This window comes from Myotis daubentonii, chromosome 5 (assembly GCF_963259705.1).
Source record: "Myotis daubentonii chromosome 5, mMyoDau2.1, whole genome shotgun sequence".
NCBI lineage: Eukaryota > Metazoa > Chordata > Mammalia > Chiroptera > Vespertilionidae > Myotis > Myotis daubentonii.
The window spans coordinates 103,631,693-103,659,279 of NC_081844.1; the positions used below are offsets into that span (position 1 = coordinate 103,631,693).

General features: G+C 39.7%; 1 protein-coding gene and 1 non-coding gene across 3 annotated transcripts; both read right to left on the reverse strand.

Moving 5' to 3' along the window:
* Nucleotides 1-219: 219 nt before the first annotated feature.
* PANK3 (pantothenate kinase 3) lies at nt 220-27,587 on the reverse strand. Of its 2 annotated transcripts, XM_059699137.1 has the most exons (7): nt 27,212-27,587; nt 19,788-20,140; nt 18,045-18,298; nt 14,374-14,550; nt 11,321-11,444; nt 7,324-7,449; nt 220-6,194 (listed from the first exon to the last, which is right to left on the reverse strand). In XM_059699137.1, the coding sequence occupies exons 1-7, from the start codon at nt 27,237-27,239 to the stop codon at nt 6,144-6,146; spliced, it is 1,113 nt and encodes a 370-aa protein (XP_059555120.1). In that variant the 5' UTR covers nt 27,240-27,587; the 3' UTR covers nt 220-6,143. The 2 variants fall into 2 exon arrangements, with proteins under 2 accessions (XP_059555120.1, XP_059555121.1); XM_059699138.1 differs by lacking the exon at nt 27,212-27,587 and having other exon boundaries at nt 19,985-20,124.
* LOC132236305 (small nucleolar RNA SNORA5) lies at nt 13,427-13,560 on the reverse strand. Its single transcript, XR_009453249.1, has one exon. It is a non-coding gene; the product is annotated as a small nucleolar RNA SNORA5 (small nucleolar RNA).

Genomic DNA, 27,587 nt, shown 5'->3' on the forward strand with positions numbered 1-27,587 from the left:
ACACTTCTCTACAATGAATTCACTCAGCACACACTTATTTATTTATCACCTGCCTTCTCTGTGCCAAGCACGGGGATGCAGAGGTGACCAGTCTGCACACAGTCCTTGCCTCGGCGTGTACATTCTGCTGTAGCCAACTTCAGTTAGACCCGACATTGAACCAGAATGGAAATGTGGGAGCGCATTATGTAAAATAAAGACTTCATACAAAGATGCACATAGTAAACAACTTAGTGAATTTATTTGGAAAGTAGGAAATAAGCATGATTTTAACATTTAGAACATGAACAAAACTAGAAAAAGTCCAGCTACAGAAAAGAAGGCAGAATGCTGAAGTTGGCTTCATGGCCATACAGTGCAAACCAGCCAAATCCTACAGTGCAAACAGCCAAACCCAAGGTTCTCTCATGCAAATAAGCATTAAGGAAGAGGAGGAGAATGTTTCCAGAACAGGCCACCACAAACAGTCTAAAAATTTACATAAGAAACTGTACATAAATGAAAAAATAAATTAGACAATTTACAAAAAATGTCTTATAGGTTACAATAGGCTATAACTTAGTTTGTTATGAATAAAATTTGCAGCACATCATACATTTTTACATCAGATTCAGTGTTAGGATTCCAACATGACAAAGCTTAGACAAGAACAACTTGAGAGCATAAGGCAACTTAAACCGAAATGGCTTGTGGAAGTTACGGTGACGCACACACATCTGTGTACGGTCTGGTCAGTCACCGGGCAGAAGGAAGACAAATGCCGTTGAACTTCAGTAAAAAGTCAAAAAAAGGGCAAACACACAATGTATAAAAAAATGATAAAACCACCTTAACATGACTTACATCTAATTCCATTCATTATGTTTGGACAAGGAGACTACAGGTACCTGCTGCTCCTAAATGTTGTAAACTAAAAAGGGCACCTCGTAAAAAAAGGGCAGATTTCAAAATGGCTTCACACCTGCGACAACTTCTGACTGCAGGCACAGCAGCCATGAGGCGGGCGTGGGGTGGGGTGGGGGGCGCAGGCTCAAGTGACCTCAAACCATCTGCATTACCTGCTCACACTTTACCAATGGTGTTAAGCAGATGGTGCCCTTTGATAGCTACTGGAATTGTAAGCACTGCAACGTGTGAAAGATGCTAAGAAATAGCAAAAAAAGAAAAGCAGCATTATTTTAGAATTGAAATTTAGTTGCATATTTATATAATTCAAAATCTTGATTTTGACCTTCATTTATGCCTTTGAAAAATACATTCCTCATTAGTTCTTTTAAACACAAAATTAGTGGCAGCTGTGGCAAACAGACTGAAAATGTTTAAGAAAAATAATCTTTGATTACAGTAAGGGCCAGAATGTAAATAAAGTTATAATAATGCACATATAATTTTGAAGTTAACACAACAAAAATTCCAGATACGTTTACACACTTTAATATATGTGTATGTTTCCCTTCATATTAGTTTAAGGTATATGTACTTGCTCATTATAAGCAGTAACATAACATGATAAATAACTAATACCATCCTATTGGTTGGGTGAGAATTCAAGTCCAGTACCTATCAACATATACACATAAAATACATCCCAAGACATGAGGCCAGCATCTGAACCGACTGGGTCAGTCACTGCAGACGCTGCCACATGATTCAAGTACCTGCCTTTCCCAGGAACTTGATGACAACTGATGATCCCACTGTGACAAATCAGTATCCTTGTTTTACAAATAAAACATTTAAAGAAGTTAGACCAGTGACCGGTGCTATTTCTAATACAAAACCAAATTATGACCCCACGTCCGCTGACCACACAAGACTGACAACCCGAACAACAGGGACTGCTGAAGACATCGGAACTTTTTGAGAGTGGAAATTACTCAAAAGCTGTGATGAGTTACTTTTCACAACAGTTTTTAAAATAGGCTATTAAAACACTTTAAAGGAAGAAAATTCTTTCTTGGGTCTGCCAGTTACCAGGCTCAGTACTGAAAACAGGTGGTGGTAGTACAAAGCATACCATTTTGTGAGATTATCTGATGAAAAAACAAAGTTGGCTGAATTCCTCCGGAGTGAGAATAAAACACAGTAAGATAAACCAACTTACTGGGAAAATAGGACATCATTGATATTTCATGGCAAATCATCTTAAACAGGTCAAAGAGTATTATTACAAAAGGCAACATGTTTCTAGTATTTTGCTTATACTAGTACATACCACAATGCAGTAAGTTAAATGAAAAATAATGCACATTCTTTTTTTCTGGTGATTATTCTTTCAGTCTTTTTCTAAACTACACTCTCAAATGCAATAGATTAAAAAGCATTAAGTGCTCAATCAGAAAAAAATAATACCCTAAAAAAATATGAAAAATTTTCTATATAATACAGACTGGTTACAAAGGACATTTAGAAGCTATTGCTTTGCTAAGCTTTCCACCCAAGAATGCAGCCTTAAAAATCAAGGCGAGCCCGGCTGGTGTGCTCAGTGGTTGAGCATCAACCTATGAACCAGGAGGTCACAGCTCAATTCCCGGCAGGGCATATGTCTGGGTTGCAGGCTCAACCCCCAGTAGGGGGCGTGCAGGAGACAGCCCATCAATGATTCTCTCTTGTCACTGATGTTTTTCTCTCTCTCCCTCTCTGAAATAAAAAACATTAAAAAAAAAAGAAATCAAGGTGAGACTAAGAGTGATGAGCTACTCTTAGAAGGCAAAAGTACCGCTGGACACAGAGGAAAAACTTCCCTCTGAGCCGCATCCTTTCGCTTACAGAAATGAAACTTTCAGAAACCAGAACTTATAACACAGCAATCACATTTGCACACAAAGGCAAAAGACTCAGGAACCCTTGCAGTCTAATATTTGGCAAATATCCTGAACTTCCTAAAGGCCTGTCAATTACCATGTATATTATTGGCAATAGCATTGACTTTTCCTACACTAAGAGTCCACGTATTTAAATAAAGTAGCTGAACAGGAACTGCTAGGCAAGTCTACCAATACTTTGTCTTGGGGAAGTTGGGATATGGAACTGAAAGCCACTAGTTCTAAAACTCTCTAATTAAAAGGCAATCTGTTTTGGGGGGCGTGACAAGTTCTATAGACCTTGTGTTCTTTACTGAGCCTCAAAATAAGTTGATAGTGCTCCTGCATTTGAAAATGTTACCCAGTTTTTACAAGTGAAAATTAAATCCGAAAGTTAAATTCTCTTGTACATGACTCAACAAAGAATAGGGCCTCTTTTTAATCCTTTAAAATTGGCTTCTCAAAATTAAATTAGATAGGTTGGGGGGCATTTAAGTCACTGGAATCATCAAATTTGCTTCAGTGTAGGAAATACACACTTTGGAGAGTACTGCGGGCAGTCAGAATGTGTGCTGGGCACTTTATCAGTATCACTGGGAAAGGAGACACTATGATGGATAGGATGCAGTGTAAGGTATTTTTGGAATGGTCAGAAATACAGCTTGTCTGTATAAAATTAACTATCCAAATGAGCTACTTCCTATCCCTTGTTTTTAAAAAATAAGGTTCCCATATTTCTCCCTCTCAAACATGCTTTTTAAAGCCAAATTTTAAGAGCTAGTTTTAAAACTGCATTAATACAGTAGCCACTACCCAAATCTGGCCACTGAGAACTGGAAACATGGTTAGTGTAAATTGAGATGCGCTCTAAGTATAAAATACAAACTGGTTTTGAATACCAAGTGCAAAAGACCAAAACGTAAAATATCTAAGTAACTTTTAATATTGATTACATGTTGAAACAATAGCATGTCAGATATTTACTGAATTAAATTGAAACATATAATGAAAATGAATTTCACCCATTTCTTTTTACTTTAACTGTGCCTACCGGACAATGTAAAATTTCATGTGCCCACATGTTCTTTCTATCAGCGCTGTTCAGGAACACAGTGGTGAGGCATTGTAGTGACTGGGACCCTAACCAAACCTATCACCACCGCATCCTCACACGGAGGCCACAATGCAAAAGTGGGACCTGGCAGCCTTCATCGTAACTCTGTGCTCTTATTCCCGTCATTCTAGATTATACACGAGGAAAGCCACGCGCAGAGGGTGAGCTGGCACTCCCCTTTACATGCGTGTTAGCAAGTACCTGCCGTTCTTGAGGACAGGAAGTAGGAATCATAGTCCCAAATTAAACAAAGTATTGATCAAACTAACTTGTAGAGACTTTGATCATTCCATTTCTTTCCACCTAAGCCTACGGCTGCTAATGTACCGTTTGCCACAGAAATATAACTTGAAGTTATGGTCTTTTAAAATATTCAAATATTCAGAATTAAAACTTTTTGTACCAATGCCCAAATCACAAACTTTTAAAATAAGTTGAATTGGCTTTTGGCTGAAATACCTCATCAATACAATGGAAATATGAAAGAAATGTTTGGTCGTAGGTTTTCAAAATATCTACTGAATGACATGAATCCAAAGATCTAAATATTCTAAATTCTAAAAAATTATGCTGACATACTTTCTCTACATATTCACCAGTACTCATATTAATGTCTTTAAATAAAAGAAAACCGAATTATAAGTATTTGAGCACAGATTCTGAAAATTCTAAGCACCTCTTGGTAGTCTAGTGAAAACTGTTCTCCATGGAGCAAAACTGTGTTCTGTGGAAACACCACAATACTTCTCCGTAATGTAAACAGCTGTAAGTTCTTCAAAGCACATCAGACTTACTGGTAACTTAAGGAGATGACTAGCTTCCCCGAGCCTCAATACAGTGGGGCCTTGACTACGAGTTTAATTCGTTCCGAGACCGAGCCCGTTAAGGAGCTCGTTAACTGAAATTACTCTGTCAACACAATGCAAAAAATCGGCTGAGAGACAGCTGGTATCTCAAAAAACTCGTTAGTCGGGACACTCGTAAGTCAAGGCCCCCCTGTACTTCATAAAAACCATGAGCAATAGTCTCTAACGACGTCGCTGAGCTCTAAAATGTTACTGCCAAAGTAAAGATCTGAAAAGGTTTATAACATTATAAAAAATGATTCAAAATAGAGAGCAAATTCTAAGGCAAAGGGATTTACAGTAAATTTAGGAATTATAATTCTTTTATTACCAGGATGTACAAAACACTGATCCTTTTATAATTTTGCAGTACGGCCTCTGAATTCCAGTTTCAAAAGCACTCTGACTTCTATAACATCAATTTAGAATAAATGTGATTTTGTTGCTGTTCATAATAGAATTAAGTCTTTAGCTTTGATGGTTCAGACCTAATTAGACAGAAAGGACTGAGTCTGGGCCTGAGATCAATGTGGTACAGAAAGAACTCTCCAATGCATGCAAACCATACTTCATTAGAATAGCCTTTGGGACCTCATCATAGGACTTTCAAATAAATAATTAAGCTTCCAATTACAAAATATTAAACACTGTAAATGTACTGATTAACAATAAAATCTAGAAAGTGCAATGTCACCAAATATGTGCATTTTCTAGATTCATTTAAAATTCAGGCTAATATTTCAATTAAATTATGGCATTTGAAAAAGGTACTTCTTTTAAAAAGGTTATACTTCTGGGAAAAGATCACATAAACATGCTTTTTTGGGGGGATATGTTAGGAAAACAACAATGAATAATTAGTATTGCCTTGACATTTCTAAAATCACATAAAAATTATCATCTTTGATTGCCATTTCAATTTATTTTGATACAGGGTATGTTACGGTCTGCTTACTAATACCCAAAATATAGAACGGACTTGTAACAAATATTCAGAATTAATTATTTTTATGAGATAAACATTTCTGAGCCTTTTAAGATTTGTTTGAGCATACAGTACTGCAATGTTGGCTACATAAAATAAATAGAAAATCTTTTTGAGAGAAAGCTCAATAATCAGAGGCTGTACTGCATTTAAGGATTTAACACTGGCTATATACAAAAGGGAAAGCATTTCAATTAGAAATACTTCACCTGCTACCGAGTTCTTGCTGTTACTATGGCAACATTCAGCAGCTTGCCATTTTGACATTTCAAAAGCAACAGGAATAGTGCTACTCTTTTATCCTTCGTTTCCAGTGACAAATAATGCAGCAATTATGCCTGTGGTTTTCAGTTCCTCTTGGATGACATTTATTATCAGAGATAAACCTGATGCTTTTAGCTGAAATTTGGCAGCCCAAGAAGTGCACCAACTGCTCCAAAGTACCCCTGTATGATTTAAAACAATTATTAATGTAGTGCAGCTCTTAAATTATCATACAGCACGAACCACTATTAAGAACACATTTACGTTATAACAACATCTATTCAGAAATCTACCAATTTGAAAATTTTAAACTGTATTCTCAATATATACACCTTTTAAATACCTACTTTTAAAGTGTGGTTTAAAAGAAATTAAATGTCTTTTTATTGATTTTATTGATTTCAGAGAGAGGAAGAGAAAAGGAAAGAGAAACAGCAATCATGAGACAGAAACATTGATCGCTGCCTCCTGCACGCCCCCTACTGGGGATCAAGCTGGCAAATCGGACATGTGTCCTGACCGGGAATCAAACAGTAACCTGGTCCAAGGGTTGACGCTCAACCACTGAGCCACACCGGCAAAGCAAAGTGTGGCTTTTAGACACTAAAATTTCTAGGTCTATTATTGCAATTCTGTGCCCCCTCCCCTTTCCTCAATTAACTTCCCTTGGCTGAGCCTGCCACTTTCAGTGACTCTATCCCGCATGCAGCAACTTGGCGTTTCTCATTCTGATCTCTACAGTGAGAGCAGTGACAATGAAACACGCATGCTTTTAAGGAAATGCTCTGAACCTGTGTTATTAAAACTCTTGTAGCCAGCTGACTGACCAGAAACAAAATAACTCGAGGTAAATTTACTTAATCTGAAACATTATGTAAACTGATATTTGCTTAGATCAAAATTTAACTGGCTGTAGTGAATATGAAAAAAACAAACAAGACAAAACTCCAAAATGTTAACAGTGGTTATCTCTGGCAGTGAGGGTGAGGTTGTGGTGGGAAGATTAATTTTCATTGCTAAATTATATAGTTTTGTATTGTTCACATTTAACATTTGTTACCTCAGAGGAGAAAATAAGATCCACTAAGTGTACAAGCAGCCCAATATTTAAGGAGCTGATACTGCTCTCTCAGAATTGTGAGGTCTCAACTTAATGCGGTGCCTGCCAGGTTACAGTAACCCTGATCCCCCAATTCAAACTGGTGAGGAATCAATATACAATTTAAATAAACTGTAGTTTGTACTTTACACAAGAAGCCTGCATATAAAAGCATGCTATTAAAATTCACAAACATTATTTTGCTGTCATACCTCATGCTCTAGAAACAATGCTTTCAGTTGTCCTTTTGACCAGTAATCCAGTGCATATGCCAAAAGTTTCATTGAGAGAGTATTGACTCGTAAAAAGTTTCCAACAAAGACAACTCTGTTTATTTTCTAAAGGAAAAGAACAAATAAAATGACTTTAAGAAAGAATTATAAATAGGTTTCACAATACAAGAGGGTTTACAAAACCTCTACTTAAAAACGTAAATAACTACCACTTGCTAGTGCCTGCTACATTCCTGGCATACAACTCCATAATCCTGTATATTTAAAAACATGACTTTTGGACATTACACACTTGTCTAAACCCATGGAATGTACAGCCAGAGTGAACCCAAGTGTAAACTATGGACTTTGGATGGTGATGGTGTCAGTGTAGGTTCACGGGTTGTAATGAGTGAGTCAGTGAGCTGCTGGATGGAAACGGGAGGTTGTGCAGGCGGATCAGGGGTATATGAGGACTCTCTGTACTTTCCACTCATTTTTGCTGTGAACCTAAAACTGCTCTAAAAAATAAAGTCTATTTTAAAAAAGAAAAGTTCTGGAAAAGATGCTACTTAAATGATTATAGATGAAACCTGTTTGCGAAAATGGCCAAGAAATAATTCATTTAATATAGCAATTTGGAGAGGTGCTGTTGTTGAGATTAAAGGAGACCAACCAAGGAAGAGTTAAATGTGTTTAGGATTGCTCTGACCGGTTTGGCTCAGGGGATAGAGCGTCGGCCTGCGGACTCAAGGGTCCCAGGTAAGATTCCGGTCAAGGGCACATACCCAGTAGGGAGTGTGCAGAAGGCAGCTGATCGATGTTTCTCTCTCATCCATGTTTCTAACTCTCTATCCCTCTCCCTTCCTCTCTGTAAAAAAAATCAATAAAATATGTTAAAAAATGTGTTTAGGATTAAAAGCAGCTGTAAACTTGGCCAGTATGTTCCAATGTATGCTCAACAATGACACGCAACCTGTGGACTTTATACAGAGCTACTGACTGGGTAGGGCATGCACACTGACTGAGGTTAAAATGCCTGCTAGTTATTCCCTCAACCAACTTAACTACACTATTATTAAAAACTAAAGAAATAAAATTCTGGATTTAAATAATAATTCAGAACATTAATTTGGGTTTTGGCACAGCTGTTCTCTCTGTTGGATCCTCTTTACCCCAAAATATCCACATGCATGATTCTTTTGCTTCCTTCAGATCTTTGTGCAAATTTCACATCCTCAATAAAGCCTCCTCCAACCACCCAATTACACAGCAATCTGTCTTCTGCTACGCTCTAGTCTATTCTCAAATTCTCTTTGTCCTGTTTGATTTTCTCATTTTGAAAAACAGCATTTGTTACCTAACACAAACTAAATACTTATTTACTACATCACTCGAATAGATGTAGGCTCCACCACATCAGAGACCACTGTTTCCTTCACTAATGTATCCCAAGTGCCTAGAACAGTGATGGCGAACCTATGACACGCGAACTCATTTTTTTGGTTGATTTTTCTTTGTTAAATGGCATTTAAATATATAAAATAAATATCAAAAATATAAGTCTTTGTTTTACTATGGTTGCAAATATCAAAAAATTTCTATATGTGACACGGCACCAGAGTTAAGTTAGGGTTTTTCAAAATGCTGACACGCCGAGCTCAAAAAGTTCACCATCACTGGCCTAGAACGATGCCTAGCACATGGCGACCTGTACATATTTATCCAACGAATAAGTGAATGAATGAAGACTAATAAAGGGTTCCTTCACAAAGCCAAGTCTCCATTCAGTTAAAAGTACTTGACTCAATGCTTTGGCTCAATGGTGGAGCATCAACCCACACACCAAGAGGTTGCTGGTTTGATTCTGGGTCAGGGCACATGCCCGGGTTTCGGGCTCGATCCCCAGTAGGGGGCGTGTGGGAGGCAGCAGATGGATGTTTCTATCTCTCTATTCCTCTCGCTTCCTCTCTCTGAAAATAAAAAAATCAATTAAAAAACATAAATTAAATTGACAAATATATCTATTACATGAAGAAAGAATTGTATATATAGTCTCCTTCAAATAAAAATAACCCAAATATGAGATAGGTCTAGCTAGCAGTACATGCTTTTCGTAAGTATATGAAGAATGAGTCTCAATGCCTTCATAGCCCTGTACAATGCTGCTTGATCCATATGCAACAAGGCAGCACTGTAAAGAAGCCGAGGGCAGTAAGAAAACTTCCAAGCACTTCACCAATCAAATGCAACAGTACCAGGAAAAAGACAACACAAAACACACATTCAAACACACTGCCTTTTTCTCTTACATCTTTAAGAGATTTAGGTCATGTATGGCCATGTGCTGCCTAACGACATTTTAGGATCACATATATGATGGTGGGCCCAAAGGATTACAATGGAGCTGAAAACTTCTATTACCTGTGATGTCATAGCCAGGAAACAGCCATCCTGACGTAGCACAACACGTTACTCAAATGTCTGTGGTGGTGCTGGTGTGAACAAACCTACGGCACTGCCAGCCGTATGAAAGTACAGAACAATGTTGTACAGTATATACAATCTGGCAATGATAATAAATGTCTGTCACTGGCTTATATACTTACTAGAGGCCTGGTGCACAAAAAATTGTGCACACTCGAGCGGGGGTGGGTCCCTCAGCCCGGCCTGTACCCTCTCGCAATCCGGGTCCCCTCAGGGGATGTACAACTGATGGCATAGGCCCACTCCCTGGGGATCGGGTCTAAGCTGGCAGTCAGACATCCCTCTGGTAGCCCAGGAGCCCTTGGGTGATGTCTGACTAACTGCTTAGGCCTGCTCCCCGCGGGGAGTGTGCCTAAGCCATCAGTCGGACATCCTTAGCACTGCCGTGGAGATGGGAGAATCTCCCGCCACTGCCGTGGAGCTTGCCAGGTGTGAGCCAGGCTTTTGGCTGAGCGGTGCTCCCCCTGTGGGAGTGCATTGACCACCAGGGGGCAGCTCCTGCATTGAGTGTCTGCCCCCTGGTGGTCAGTGCGCATCATAGCAACTGGTCGTTCCACAGTTCGATGATTTGCATATTAGCCTTTTATTATATAGGATTATACTATACTATACTATACTGTACCGTACTGTACCGTACCGTACCATACTATAAACATCTTACTGTAATTCTAGAGCAGCCGTGGGCAAACTACGGCCCATGGGCCGGATCCGGCCCATTCGGCTGTTCTATTTCGGCTGTTCTATCCGGCCCACGGAGCCGAAAGAGCGGAGGGTTCTCTTGCTCTCCCCTCCGCTCCTTCACCAGCAGCAGTGTTAACATGGCAAAGTCGGGAAACACGGCCGCAGCTCCTTCTTCTGAGTCCAGTTTAAGAACCCATTGTGGCCCTCGAGTCAAAAAGTTTGCCCACCCCTGTTCTAGAGTGTTCTCTTTCTAAAAAGAAGACAGTTTGCTATAAAACAGTATGCCATTTTACACCAGAAGCAGCAGCAGCAGCAGCCTCATAGATCTATGGGTCTCTTGGTTGCACCATTTTTCTTGTGCTTGATTTAATCTCATGTTGTTTGGTACAAGTAATATGCTGTATAGGCTTGTAGCCTAGAGCAATAGCTCTGCCATCCAGCCTACGCGTGTGTAGGCTGTGCCATCCAGGTTTGTGTTAAATGTGCTCTATTATGTTCACACAATAATGAAATCACCCAGTGACGCATTTCTCAGAATGTACCTGTCATTAGGCAGCACGTGACTGTATTTCTGAGAAGGCGAAATGTAAATGTCTATTTGTGCTATTTCTGATTTGAATTACCTGCTACTTTCTTAAAAGGTCATGTAACAATTGGGTACATAACATACACGCTTAATGAGTGTTGGGTGTTAACATACATCCATGAGTCCTGGGGTTTAACGGATTAGGTCTCTAGCCTATAGGTCTCTGCAAGAAACATGAAGAAGCTCTGCTATATGTACATAAAACTCCAATTCACATTTTTCATGTAATTAAAATTTTCTCACCTCATTATCAGCACACATTCGTGCCACAGAACCAATGTTATTGGTGATAGTAACTAAAGTAGCTCTTGCTAGATCTTCTTTACTAACAGATTCTCGCTTCTCCTTATAAATCATGTTGCCAAAACTGCAGAGAAATGAAAAAACAAAATCAAACCTGCTGATAAAAAGCAACATTTCATACATACAGAGAATTTATCCTACAGATAAATCTACACATATACAGGGTTATTCATTGATCCACTAAACTGAACATACCAAAATAACGGAACCCAAACATCACCAAACAATGAAAATAGCATGAAGCTGTTAACAAGAAAGAAAGAAGGGAAGGGAATAGAGGCAGGAGAGGGATGGGAGGGAGAGAAAGAAGGTAAAGGAGGCAGAGAAAGACTAGTGTGTGTGTGTGTGTGTGTGTGTGTGTGTGTGTATGCACACACATATATATACACACACACATACATATATATATATACATATATGCTGTTAGAGTATATATATCGCCCTGGCTGGTTTGGTTTAGTGGTTGAGCGTCAGCAGCCCACAGACTAAAGGGTCCTGGGTTTGATTCTGGTCAAGGGCATGTACCTCAGTTACAGGCTCGAGCCCTGCCCTGTGTCTCTCTCATATTGAAGTATCTCTCTCATATTGATGTTTTTGTCTCTACCCCTCCCTTCCATTCTCTCTAAAAATCAATGAAAAAATATCCTTGGGTGAGGATTAACAACAACAAAAGTGTGGAATAACAAATCCATGTCTCTTTTTCTCTCTCTCCCCCTTCCCCTCTCTCTATAAGAATAGTAAAATAAATAAATAAATAAATAAATAAATAAATAAATAAAAAATGTTAAAAAGTATATATAGCAGCAGTTCTCAACCTGTGGGTCGTGACCCCTTTGGGGGTCGAATGACCCTTTCACAGGGGTCGCCTAAGACCATCGGAAAACACATATATAATTACATATTGGTTTTGTGATTAATCACTATGTTTTAATTATGTTCAATTTGTAACAATGAAATTGGGGGTCACCACAACATGAAGAACTGTATTAAAGGGTTGCGGCAGTAGGAAGGTTGAGAACCACTGATATATATAGTATGCTAGTCAATGGTATGTAAATGTTACCTTCTAAGTAAGGGGAGGATAAGGATATGTATTTGTATTTGCAAAAGATTTAAAATGGAAATGCCATAGATTCAGCAATCCTACCTCTGGGTATTTATTTGAAGAAATCCAGAACACTAATTTGAAAAGACATAATCATGGAAAGAATACTCAAGGATTAATAAAAATGGTCTCATATAGGGTGCACTCAGGAAGACATCTAAGATCTAATTCTCAAACTACATGAGCCTTCAAAATTTGGAATCTAAACTGAGTAAGAAGAAGCCCCCTTACAACTTCCTGATATATTTAACGCTTTCTAAAAACTAAATAAGCAACTTTATTTTTTAATTTTCAATTACAGTTGACATACAATATTCTATTAGTTTCAGGTGTACAACTTAGTGACTAAACATTTATATAATATAGGAAATGATCACTCTGATAATTCTAGTACCCATATGACACCCATACATAGTTATTACATTTTTATTGACTACTAGAGCCCCAGTGTACGAAATTCGTGAAGAGTAGGCCTTCCATCCCCCGGCTGCCAGCACTGGCTTCACTCTGGTACCCAGGATCCAGGCTTCCCTCGCAGCCCCAGCTTCGTCCGAAAGGTCGCCGGTCTAATTAGCATATTATGCTTTTATTATTATAGATATTACCTAGGCCAGTGATGGCGAACCTTTTGAGCTCGGCGTGTCAGCATTTTGAAAAACCCTAACTTAACTCTGGTGCCATGTCACATATAGAAATTTTTTGATATTTGCAACCATAGTAAAACAAAGGCTTATATTTTTGATATTTATTTTATATATTTAAATGCCATTTAACAAAGAAAAATCAACCCAAAAAAAATGAGTTCGCGTGTCACCTCTGACACGCGTGTCATAGGTTCGCCATCACTGGCCTAGGCTGTACTTTACATCCCTGTGACTGTTTTTATATCTGGTGATTTACACATCTTTTTTTTTCTTTTTCCTTCTTCTTTTTTTCCCCCTTGATGTCTGTAGCCAAACTTATCCCTGAGGCCCAGCAGAGGGGATCAGGGCCCATGCACCACAGTGTTTCTGTGGCAGCCTTCTGGGCCAGTGCCCGCCATGGGTGGGCAGGCACCGAATTTGATACGGCTGCAATTTATAAATCTTAATCCAATCTTTTTTCATCCATCCCCACAATCCTCTTCCATCTGACAACCATCAGTTTGTTCTCTGTAGCTGTAAGTTTATTCATTTGTTTAGATTCCACATAAGTGAAATCATGTAATAGTTGTCTTTCTGTCTGACTTATTTCACTTAGCATAATACCCTCTAGGTCCACTCATGTTGTGGCAAATGGGAAGACTTATTCGTTTTTATGGCCGAGTACTCTTCCATTGTATCACAAGTTCTTTATCCAACTGTCTATCAACGAACACTTAGACTGTTTCCATAACTTGGCTACTGTTACTACCACTGCAATGAAAATACGGGTGAATATGTCCTTTCAAATTAATGTTTTGGATTTCTTCAGATAAATACCCAGAAGTAGGATTGCTGGAACTTGTGGCAGTTTTACTTTAAATCTTTTTGAGGAACCTCCATACTGTTTTCCATAGTGGCTGCCTCAATTTGCAACCCCACCAACAATGCCCCAGGGCTCCCTTTTCTCCACATCCTGGCCAACACTTGTTTGCCGATTTATTGGTGATAGCCATCCTGACAGGTGTGAGGTGGTATCTCATTATGGCTTAAATTTGCCTTTCCCTGACGATTAGTGATGTTGAGCATCTTTTCATATGTCTATTGGCCATCTGTATGTCCTCTTTGGAGAAATGTATGTTTAGGACCCCAGCCCATTTTGTAATTGGGTTGTTTGGGGGGGGTTTTTTGGTGTAAGTTATATGAGTTCCTTATGTATTTTGGATATAAATAAACAACTTTAGTTACAACACAAGCGTTAAACTTACCTAGATGCTACAGCCCAACCTGGCAGACCAAATCTTTCATAATCTCCTCCATAAATGTCACGGACCAGCTTGTCAGCGTGGGTGCTGTCCCCTTTGGATGCCATTTCAAGAGCCTCTTCAAAACTTTCACAGCCAGTCAATAAACTGCATAAGCCCAGAAAGGTACCTCCTCCAAGGCTAAAGAAAATAAAGAAACTCTATGAGCTGCATTTACACACTGTATTCTTTCTCCAGAGTAAAAGGGTGGAGCACTTATTTATTCACTAAACACATAGAAACAACATATTGCTAATGCTTAGTGCTGAAATATTAACATGAGGAAAGGTTAAAAATGCTTAGCAAAACCTAACTGGTCAGGTCAAAGAATAAAAGGAAAAAGATCACTTGGTAGAAACAACATGAGTACAGGAGGGTCTTTTATTTTATTATTATTATTTTTAAAACATTTTATTTATTTATTTATTTATTTTTATATATTTTATTGATTTTTTACAGAGAGGAAGGGAGAGAGATAGAGAGTCAGAAACATCGATGGGAGAGAATCATCGATCAGCCGCCTCCTGCACATCTCCCACTGGGGATGTGCCCGCAACCCAGGCACATGCCCCTGACCGGAATCGAACCTGGGACCCCTCACTCCGCAGGCCGACGCTCTATCCACTGAGCCAAACCGGTTTCGGCAAAACATTTTATTTTTATTGATTTCAGAGACGAAGGGAGAAGGAGAGGGAAAGATAGAAACATCAATGATGAGAATCATTGTTTGGCTGCCTCCTGCATGCCCCCCACTGGGGATCTAGCCAGCAACCCTGGCATGTGCCCTTGACCGGAATTGAACCCAGGACCCCTCAGTCCGCAGGCTGACGCTCTATCCACTGAGCAAAACCGGCTAGGGCAGGAGGGTCTTTCATATCTTCCAATAACTTCATCTGATCCTTTATACTTTTTACTGCTAACAATAAATGTTTTTATGTGCATGTGAAAGGATTAAGTGCTAAAAATGTGTACCATCTGAAGTGAAAGGAGAAAACTTCTGATTCTACATGATTTCCAGGAATGATTTTGTGGAAGGCCTTCTTACATGGCCTGACAAGGCTGAAGGCAGTTCAGTGCTACATTACCATTTACAGGACCCAGAAATAAACACAGCGAGGAGATTTATGTCAGGCTGGGCATCATGTTAAGACAGAAGTTTACTTGGTTCTATTATTCTTTTGGATATGCTCACAAAATAAAATCATGTCTCTCTAATCCCTAAAATCAAAGCCCTTGCTCCCTCGTCTCACCTAAACTTCAAACAGGTTCTATCCTCGAATCACTGTTGGAATTTAGTGAACAGGCTGAATTTCTATCTTTTAGAATCGATTTAACACATTAAGCGCCAGCCTGTTTGTCTTCCGGATGTAAAGTATGGTGTCAGTCACTGGTGACTGATAGGGCGCTTAACGTGTTAAGTAGGTAATATAGTCATCCCCTCTTATCTGTGGGGGACACGTTCCAAGATCTCCAGTAGATGCCTGAAACCGCAGATTGCAATGAACTCTATTTTTCCTCTATGTACCCATAATAAACTTTAATTTATAAACTAGGCACAATAAGCGATTAACAGTAACTAATAATGCAATAAACAATTCTAACAATACACTGTAATAAGTTATGTGAACGTGGGCACTCGTGTCAGCGGACCCCGGGCGGACGTCCTCCTGTAGGCTCAGTGCTTCTGGGGCACCACGTCGCCATCGATCAGAACACAGGTTCTGCTCGCCTTCCACCCACGGGTTTAATGCCTTTCCCACTAACTAAGCCCTTATCACACACTGTTGCTGTAATGTTGGCCGTTTGAGGTGTGCTAGCAGAAAGAGCAGGCATTTTTCTCCTTCACAATTTTAGGCATAGAAAATTTGTTCCCCTCAACATACGATTTATTTTCTTTCTTTATTAAGTCAAGAACTTTAAGGCGTCTCGTTGGCATGTCTGGATTTCCGGCATCACTGCTCTTGTGCTTTGGGACCATTATTATTGAATAAAATAATCACTTCCTATAAGTGCTGTAACTCCGCCACAGTGGATCTGCTAACCGAGATGCTACTCTGTGACTAAGGGGTAGGGAGTGTACATACACAGTGTGGAGAGATCAGACAAAGGGAGGATCATGGGCAAGACAGCATGGAGATTTCATCATGCTACTCAGAACAGTGTGCACTTTAAAACTCATACACTGTTTAACTCTGGAAATTATGATTTAATATTTTCGAACTACAGTAACAGAAACTGCAGAAAGCAAAACCACAGATAAAAGGGAACTATGGTACGTTCCTGTAATTCTTTGGCATAATTACAATGGAGGTAGATTTTTAACCACCACAAAAAGAAAATAATTTTATTAAATTAAAGTATTATTTAAATAGGAGTGCTACTTTATTTATTTATATTTATTTATTTATTTTTTTTTACAGAGAGGAAGGGAGAGAGATAGAGTCAGAAACATCGATGAGAGAGAAACATCGATCAGCTGCCTCCTGCACATCCCCCACTGGGGATATGCCCGCAACCCAGGCACATGCCCCTAACCGGAATCGAACCTGGGACCTCTCAGTCCGCAGGCCGACGCTCTATCCACTGAGCCAAACCGGTTTCGGCAGGAGTGCTACTTTAAAATATAAATGAGGCCCTAGCCAGTTTGGCTCAGTGATAGAGCGTTGGCCTGCGGACTTAAGAGTCCTGGGTTTGATTCCAGTCAAGGGCACATGCCTGGGTTGCAGGCTCAGTCCCTGGTGGGGGTTGTGCAGGAGGCAGTCAATCAATGATTTTCTCTAATCACTGATGTTTCTATCTCTCTCTCACCCTTCCTCTCTGAATTCAATAAATATATTTAAAAAAATTGAAATGAGCTTTCCACAAATCAATCTGAAATATCCCCAAATCGATCTAAATTAAATAAAGGAGTCTCCACCCTCCTTAAATGTCTATCAAGTATATATCAGAATAATAAGAAAAAATTTTAAATCTCACTTCACATTCATATTTCAGGTACTATAGAAAATTTGAAGGGATATTTGGAACATTAATATTATCCCATAAAGAGTGCATACTAATTCATCCTATAATGTTACCCAATACTCTGCATGAAACCAGCAGATGGCAAGCTTTAGGCTTAAATACACCTATAAAAATGTAAAAAAAAAAAAGACAAGAAAAATGCTTTGGAAAATAAAAAAGTCACTGGAACCGTTCCAGACAAAAATTCAATTTATGTTTTTATTGAATTTAGAGTGAAAGGAAGTGAGAGGGAGAGAAAGAAACACTGATATGAGAGAAACCTGATGGGATGCCTCCCTTATGCACCCCAACCGGGAATGAACCCGCAACCTGGGTATGTGCCTTGACCAGGAATTGAACCAGCAATCTTTTGGTACACAGGATGATGCTTAACTGGCCAGGGCAAAAATTCACTTAACATTATGGAAGTTTTAATGCCAATTGGCACTAACACAATATAAATATTTAATGATATTAAATTGAGTCATTACATGATATTATCTGCAACGCTTTAATTTATATTTGCACATCTATATTTTTTGCACAAATATATATTTTTCTGATGAAGCTAGTATTAACATATTGATTTCGTAACACAGTGCGAATGCTACAAAAAGAAAAACGTTACTTACCTTGTCCCAGTTACTCGTTTGTAGTTGTCTTTGGAATGGACTGCTAGAATACTGACTCCCGAGCCAATGTTCACTACCAGCAGTGGATAGGGGTCGTCCAGGTTAAAAGGCATCTTTTGGCATCTCTCAGGTTCTGAGGCATTAGCAAAATAATAGCACTCTGCTTGTCCATTGAAACTGACAGAATCTATATACAGCAAGCCCTTTACAAGACAGTCAAGTTCATCCAGTTTGTGCAGGTGGAGGTTTCCAATCTGCAAAAAAAATACCAACAAATTTTATAAAGTGAACAAAAACCAGCATTCAAAATACTGACTCAATTATACTGTACTAGAGACCCGGTGCACGAAATTCATGCACGGGGGATGGGGGTTCTCCCTCAGGCCAGCCTGCACCCTCTCCAATCTGGGATCCCCCTCACAAACCGGGACGGCTGGCTCCTAACTGCTCACCTGCCTGCCTGCATCATCGCCCCTAACTGTCCCCCTCCCCCGCTGGCCTGGTCACCCCATACAGCCTGCTGTTCAGTCGTTTGGTTTTCTCTCACTAACCCCCCTGCTGGCCTGGTCGCTCCACGCAGCCTGCTGTTCGGTTGTTACTGTGAGGGCGTCCTGACCAATTTGCATGTTACCCTTTTATTAGTATAGATAATTTTCATGTACTTTACAAAACTTCAAAATCATCTACGACCCCCACATTTTTACTTTTTTCTTTTGTGTCAAATTCTCTTTGGGACTTTAGTCCAGTGGCCTCAGTGACGGTGGTGTTATCTCTGGAGGCATTTTGGAAATCTGTGGGGACATCTTAATTGTCACGAAGATGGGATAAAAGGACCAAACTAACATTCACTGGCAGGGACTTGGGATGCCTGACATCTTTCCTGGCTTTTGGAACATATGCCCAAACAAACCGGTCTCAAAGTGATAAAATGTATGTTTAAATTACTCAATAAATTGAAATCAGGATTATCAATTAAAGAAAAATAATAATGAACATTTAGACTCTTAAACAATCCTAAATTACAAGGGGGGCAGTTTATGCGAGCCATATATAAATGATCACTTTTGTTCTATTAACACTTTTCTTATATGAATTGAGAAATTAAATGGCATACATGCATATTTTCAAGGAAAAATTTTAGTAGTCCCAAATACCAACTTTTAAATATTGATTCTAATGAAAAGGACTAGAAGCCTGGCAAACCTCTACTAGCACATAACCCAAATCAACACTTACATAGTCCTCTTACCATATCCAAATAATTGCCAAATTGCCTTTGAGACAGTAACATAAAACCAGGAAAAAAGGGGTAATGGACTTTCAATCAAGTGTCTACTAATCAGAAGACACTGGCTTCAGTTGGGGTTTGGGAAGGAGGTGGCTCTGGGGAAGATGACTATATGGCTAATACTCAAAAACTGCAAACATAATACAATAATGGTGAGAATAATTCAAGCCACATTTCTATCTGGCTTTGTACACTGCCAAATTCATTAAAGTTCTTTTTATTGTTGCAGTCCCTAAAAAGAGCAGGTTTTTAGCAAATATCATATACAGCAATAACCCCAAATCTGGCACTTCTTACTTAACTTATAAAGATGTTTAAATGCCCCAAATCAAAAGCTAGTCATGAATCAGCAGGAGGAACTAAGCTAAGAAACACACTGGATGGAAACCTAGCCTCATATTTAAAAACTGAAGAGACTGGGTATCAATTTCTGGCTTTGAGTAACAGACACCTACTGTGCGAAAATCTTTTTCAAACTTGTAAGCACCACCTCCTGTAGCACATAGCACCGTGTGTAATGTGGAGAAGTTTTTATCTCTTCCCATTTGGATAAAAGTAGGCAGGTCCTGGGTTGGAAATCTGATAAAGTGCAGGTTCCCTCTTCGGCCAAAAAGTGTTAAATCCTTCAGTTCAAGGTGTACATCCCGAATACCTGTGGATCCGTATGCTACATTAGAAGTCAAATACTTCCGGATACTTTTCAGGCTCTCAACTTCTTCTTGTTCTTCCTCTGCTGTGATATCAATCGGTTCAAAATATGAGAGTTTTACTAGAGTTCCCCCAATGTCCATGCCAAACCATGGGAAAGCTGTGGATAAAAACAGGAAAAATATATAAGTATATTTTGGGAAATGCAAATTAGAAATGAGTTAATTAGCCACAAACTTCATTTACCCTCAATGATTAGTCCATAATATTTATGGGTTAAAACATATCTTCTATGTATGGGGTAAAACATAACACCCCTTCTCCCTTCAAAATGTTTTTTACATCTTTTCTAAAAACCCGTACAGAGAAGGCCCAGGGCCTTTTAATTCCTAACAAGGCATTCCTTTTTCATTTATGAAATACTTATAAACATATTTTTTTAAAAAAGTAAAATAAGCCCTGCCAGCATGGCTTACAGCGTCGACCTATGAGCCAGGAGGTCACGGTTTGATTCCTGGTCAGGGCATGTACCCAGGTTGCGGGCTCGATCCCCAGTGTGGGGCAAGCAGGAGGTGGCCAGTCAATGATTATCTCTCATCACTGATGTTTCTCTCTCTCTCTCTCTCTCCCTCCCTCCCTCCCTCCCTCCCTCCCTCCCTCCCCCTTCCTCTCTGAAATCAATAAAAACATATTTTTTAAAATGTTATGCATCAATCTTCTCCCCCTCATTCAAATAAATCAGTAGGAGCAAGCAGCAATACTGATGGTCACAAAGGGGACATTCACAGCCAAGTGTTTGCTTGGATAAACACATTTAAAAAGAACATGGAATAGGCCCAATTGATCCAATAAAGCAGAGATTCCTTCAGAATTTTCCAAATCTGTTGAGCAGATATTAGGGTACTTTTCAATGGGCATTAGATAAAATAAGGATCCTTCTCATGTTACATAACCAAAATGAATTCTCCCATTTGATTGCTTGATTACAGATTTCATGGGAGAGGGGGTAGAAATCACTACTGCCACATAAAGTAAAATTTGGGATAGAAAAATCCCTACAATATTAAGCTAACAATCTTTTATTTTCTAAAAGTCAAAACACATTGAAATCACTTAACATTCACAGTTGTTCCTTCTGGGCCTTTGTCAGTGTCAAACACACAGGCATCAAAACATACATACAAATAAAAATGTTACTCAGAGAGCAAACTACAGAGCCGAGGCAGCATGACCAGGTTCAGAGTTCATGCCATTTCATTTCCAGCCAGAAGTTTAATTACTCTTAGGTTATAAATACTGGAATGCTGTCATTCTGAAAAGCAAAAGTCCAGTAACACGTGGAGGACTTTTAATTCTTACAATAAACCATGAATAAAGTTCTAAAGCAGCGGTTCTCAACCTTCCTAATGCCGCGACCCTTTAATACAGTTCCTCATGTTGTGGTGACCCCCAACCATAAAATTATTTTTGTTGCTACTTCATAACTGTAATTTTGCTACTGTTATGAATCGTAATGTAAATATCTGATATGCAGGATGTATTTAGGCGACCCCTGTGAAAGGGTTGTTTGACTCCCAAAGGGGTCGCGACCCACAGGTTGAGAACCGCTGGTCTAGAGACACAGGAGGTTCTATGAAGTAACTAAATTAAATTGGAAAAATAATGCAATTTCCTTAAGGGTTATTGCCCACAGAGGTAGCTTTTATATCAACAGAGCAAAAAACCCATGATCCCTCTCACATCTAGCCTATTAGCTATGTCTGTTCTTTTAGTGCTGTCGGCTCTAAAAGGAGGTTAACTAGAGATTCTATATTGCAGATGAGAAATTTCTTAGTAAACTAGAACATTACATGTCCCTTTTATTTCTAGTAGATCTCAATTACGCCAATTTTCTTACTATTAGGAAGGTAGGGACTGAAACTCAGCCATTGTCCCCCCCCCCCCCCCATAAATCACTATTTGCATAGGGATAGGGAGGGAGCCTTCCAACTCAGAGTTCTGGAATTCATTTCCTTATACCAGAGAAACAATCACCATTAAAAATTACGGGGGCCCTGGCCGGTGGGGCTCGGTTGGTTGAACAATGCCTGTGCACCTAAAGATCCCTGGTTCGTCCCAGGTTGGGGTGTGATCAGAGGCAACAATTGATTCTTCTCTCGCACTGACGTTTCTCTCCCTCTCCCTTCCTCTAAAATCAATAAAAAAATATTTTTTAAAAATTAAGTTCCTCTTAAAAAAAAAAAAAAGCAACTATGGGGGAGACAACAGAACACAAAAGTCACGAATTCTTAATTATGATCACTCCTATCATTTAGCAATTGGTCTAACGACCAACCATTACATTTTCCAGTGCATTAAAAAAATTATTATTTTGTCACTGACCAAAATAAATGGGGGGTGGGGGATGGAACTCAAACATTATTATCTGCAATGAAAATATGAAATGTTAGTTTCCTAAGAAATCAGACAAGTAACTAGCTTTGTTGCTTCTAGCCAAGGGACAGGTTAAAAGCAGGTCACCGGTGCAGAAGGAGCCTACTTACTGCATATAACCTAAACATTTCTTACCTTTTGAGAAAACTCTCCACTGCCAAGGTGAAAAAATGAACCAAAGGACACATTTAAAAAATAAAACATGCATTCCATAAGTATACTTTATTGAAAGCAAATATACATTACCTTCTCTAGACTGAGAATTTCCTACAATCTTTTGTGATCTGTGTATTTAGTTTTTAAAAAAAACCACACAAAACAATAGCTACCATTCTATTTCTGACAGGAGCCTAAGAGAGCTGCCAGTAGTTCCCCATTAATTTAGAAATATCCGGAACTACCATAAGCATAGAATACTACCAAGAATTCTGTTTCTTATTAGATAGATTATGTAAACAGCATTAGATAGATATGTAGTCACCGTCTAGCTGTTAACTTCAAAAAAAGCTGCGTTATAAAAGTTTGGTATCTTGCTAAGTACTGGTAAAGGGGTGGGAGAGGATCATTAAAGACATATTTAATTGCTATTGGCCCAATGCAAATTTCAGCCCAAAGGGATCCTATGCCAAATTAGATTGCATTTCCCTTACAGCTAGTTACATTGAGCATCTTTTCAGATACCTGTTGGTCATCTGCATGTCTTCTTGGGAAAAGTGTCTGTTCAGGTCCTCTGCCCTTTTTTTTTAAAAAATATATTTTATTGATTTTTTACAGAGAGGAAGGGAGAAAGATAGAGAGTTAGAAACATCGATGGGAGAGAAACATCGATCAGCCGCCTCCTGCACATCTCCCACTGGGGATGTGCCCACAGCCCAGGTACATGCCCTTGACCGGAATCGAACCTGGGACCCCTCAGTCCGCAGGCCGACGCTCTATCCACTGAGCCAAACTGGTTTCGGCTCTCTGCCCATTTTTAGATGGGATTTTTTTGGTTCTTGTTGAGTTATGTGAGTTCTTTATATATTTTGGATATTAGCCAGTTATTGGAAGTATCATCTGTAATATGTTCTATTAGGTTGGATACCTTTTTGTTTTGTTGATGGTTTCCTTTGCTGCGCAGAAGCTTTTTAATTTGATTTAGTCCCATTCCTTTATTTTTGCTTTTATTTCCCTTGCCTTTGAGGTCAAGGTTCATAAATTTAGTATGTTTTCTGAAAGTGATAATTCTTAAGTAGTGATTCAACTTACAAGGCCAATCAAATTATACAGACAGAAACTACAAATAAATGCTATCATCATTCTCTCTGGCTTTGACAAAAATTTCAGGTACCTTACTGCTTGTGTTAGCAAAGCACAGACTCCAAAACCTATATCACATAAAATTAAAAAAATATATGTACAATGGGAAAAATATCCTCAGGTGGGGATTAATCAAACATATATATATATATATAATACTATCACTTTGTGAATCACGTTTACATGCTACACAAGCTAAACAAAGGCTGAAAAAGTCTTTACCTTAATAAATCATGTCAGTCGAGGTGCAGAGGAACACACAATTGTTCAGATTTTTGGTATCTTTAATATCTAATATTTAAGCAGTGTGAAAAATCGCTTATGGCAAAGCAAACTGCTGTTATTTTGGTTCTCATATTTTAACTAGCAAAAAACTTTCATTAGGTTAATGTTTGACTTCATCCTTCTCCTGGAATTTAATTCACACATAATTGCAAATGATAGTCTTTTTGTTATATAATCTAGAGGATGAAACCAATTCCTTTTCCTATTTTCTAGTTAAATACATGCATTTGTAAGTAACCTGGTCATATATTAGAGATGTATCTAAAAGCAACTGTTTTCTAAACCTTAGGTGGATAATATAAGAAAGTGTGTGAAGCCAAAGTCACTTACTTAACCAGTCTGAGATATAGCTTCTAGTTAGTGGTGTGCTGTAGGGGCTAAATGATTCAATGCATATGGGTGCCTTACACATACTAGGTGCTCACTAAATTTATAATTTAACACACTAAGCTCCATGTCAGTCACCAGTGACTGAAACGGAAAGGAAGGACAAAACAGGCTTGACGCTTAACGTGTTAAAAACCCTATACAAGTACTCAAAAAACAAAACAGATACATATCTAATATCTAACCTGAGTGATTTAAAAAATTAGAAGTAACACTTTCCAGGTGTGTGTGTGTATGTGTGTGTGTGTGTATATAATATATATATATATATATATATATATATATATATATATATATATATATATATATATATAAATTTTTTAATTTTATTGATTTCAGGAGAGGCAGGGAGAGAGAGAGAGAAACATCAATGATGAGAGAGAATCATTGATCGGCTGCCTCCTGCACGCCCTCTACTAAGGACCGAGCCCACAACTGGGCTTGTGCCCTTGACCAGAATCAAACCTGGGACCCACCAGGCCGCAAGCTGACACTCTATCCAATGAGTCAAACCAAACTGGCTAGGGCCCCACTCAATTCTTTATGGTAAAATAAAGAACATCTGGGTTTTTTCTGTGTGTGAGAAAGAAAATATGAAATGTCCTGGAACTATATATCCCTGAAGCCCTAACCGGTTTGCAGGCTCCTCCCTGGCCCAGGCTCTGGTTGGATTAGAGCTGGAGGCAACCAATCAATGTGTTTCTTTCACACTGACATTTCTCTCTCTTTTCTCTCTCTTCCACGCCCTAAAAAAAAAAAAAAAAAAAAAAAAGGAAAAAATATCCTCGGGTGAGAATTAAAAAAAAAAAAAAAGAAAAGAAAAGATTTAGGTCACCATTTATTTATTTATTTTAAAACCACCTTTTTATATTAGAAACTGAAAATGTTACTTTAGACCTTCTAAATCAAATTAACTGGCTAGTTTTTCAGCATGACCCTATTTTAACATTAATGGTCCCACAATGTAGTAATCTTTAATCAATAGGTGTTTTTATTTCTCAACCTAAAGCTTATTTTATAAACTTTTAATTATCACCTTTGCTGAAAACACCTTTGACTGAAGTGGTATTCATACCTGAGTGTAAGTTTTCCCAAATCTAAGTAACCAAATCACCATCATGGCAAGAAGAAAATAATACCTTAAGAGTTAGAATCTGAGCCTGTCAGAGGTAAACTCATTCCACTAAATGGAAATTCTAAGACAAGAACAGAAAAGGTATGTGTTGAGGAAGATGGTCCAAGTGTTTTACATACTGTGTGTATTCAAGATTAGTTTCATTCAGCAAATGTAAATTAGAAGAGTTTCTGTATTTGTCATTTAAGCCTTCACATCACTGTTTTTAAAGAGCTTTTTAGCACAAGAATCATTAGCGTTTTTAAAAAATTGGCAAATGTAACTCCCAGGTTTGTGTTTCTAAGTATTTAGACTATGCCCTATGGGTGCAGAAGAAAGAATACGAGGCTATGAGTCAGCGGACCTAGACCTAAGGGCCCTGACCCTCCTTAGCACAGTTGGTTGGCGCTGCAATTGCAAGAGTTACTCTGGGGCTCAATAAGTTCAATTTCCTCATCTGTAAAATTAAGATCAAATTATTTTACATTTAAATAACAATCAGCAGTTTTCAGGGTGCTCTGTTATGTTGCCTCTCCTTTGAGGTTCACAAGAAAACCTGATGACAGCCCTAGTGGGTTTGCTCAGTGGATAGAGCGTTGGCAGGAAGACTGAAGGTCCCGGGGTTCGATTCCGTCAAGGGCGCGTATCTTGGATGCAGGCTCTATCCCACCTTGGGTCAGTGCCTGTGCTGGAGGCAACAAATTCCCATTTCTCACATCAATGATTCTCTCTTCCCCACACCCTTCCACTTTCTCTAAAAATAAATGGGGGAAAAAATATCCTCAGGTGAGGATTAACAAAGTAAAAACAAAAACCAAAACCTGATGGGCGGGAAAAGCTCAGTGCTCCTTTTATCAGTTTTCTGAGATCTGCTGGTTCACTTGAGACACTCCCAAACCTGGAGAATATAAACACAATCCCACAGTTCTCCACATTCCGAGTGGCTCTGGAAGAATGCCCTTAAAGAATGACAATCCCAATAGCTGAGTGATTAAATAAGCCATTTACAGAAGAAGTCAGAGGTTTTTAAAAGGCTAAAATTAAAAGAAAGCAAATAAAAGTTCATCTGCTCGTCCAAGGAATGTTTTGCACATAGTTGTAAAACTGAGTATTCACCAAAATTAACCAGTAACCAGTTAACCAGTAGCAGTGGTTAGCTTGGAGGGGCCGACATACCTGCGATTTGTATTATCTCTTTGTTTTCTTAAACAAACGTAAACTAGTTTTTAAGCTCAACAAGAGTAAGTCACCGGCGGGTTACAGGCACAGGCCTTTAAAAGCTCTAATTATAACAACGGTGACAACTCCCTGGAGCCCACCGGGATTTCAAGGACACAAGCAGAAAAAGCCCAGAAACCAGTAAGTGCTCCGGCGCAGTTTGACAGCCATGACCACCCATTCTCAACACGACGGCAGAGGAGGCTGGGCGCGGGCACCGGTGGGGGGCTCCAGTTAAACACTCCCTCCTGCACCGCCCAGGCCTCGAGGAGGAAGTGGGAGAAAAGGGCCAGGGGGGAGGCAGGCGTTTGCATGCAAGTATCGGGGGGTGAGGCGGGGGGCCTCCAACCCTGAGCCCCAATGGTCCCTCTGCCCCAACCCGTGCAGGGGCACCGGCCGTGGGCGACGGGCTGGGAACCGGGCCGCTCTGCCAAGGGGGCTTCCAGACCCGGCCCGAGGCGCTCTCCCAACCCAGGGAGCCCAAGCCCCGCTTACAGGGTTTCTTGGCATCCTTGATCTTCATGGCGACGGCCTGAGGGGCGAGGGGCAGCCTGGGGTTCGGTGCACGGAGGGTGGTGGTGGCGGTGGCGGCAGCGACTCCGGAGGTGGCTAGGCCCTGCGAGGAGGCCCAGCCAGTTCTTCCCCTTTAGCTGGCCGGGCGGGGCGGGCGCGCGGGCGGGCCGAGGGCGGGACGGAGGCGCTTGAGGCGAGGCCGGCCCAGGGGGTGGCCCCCCAACCCCTGAGTGGGGCGGCCAGGACCGAGCGAGCTGGGGAAGGCCGCCGGTCTCGCCGCTCCGGGGGGCCCACCCCCTGCAGCTGCTCCAAACAAAAGGCCTCGGTCCCCCAGCTGCCACCGCTGCACTGAGAAATA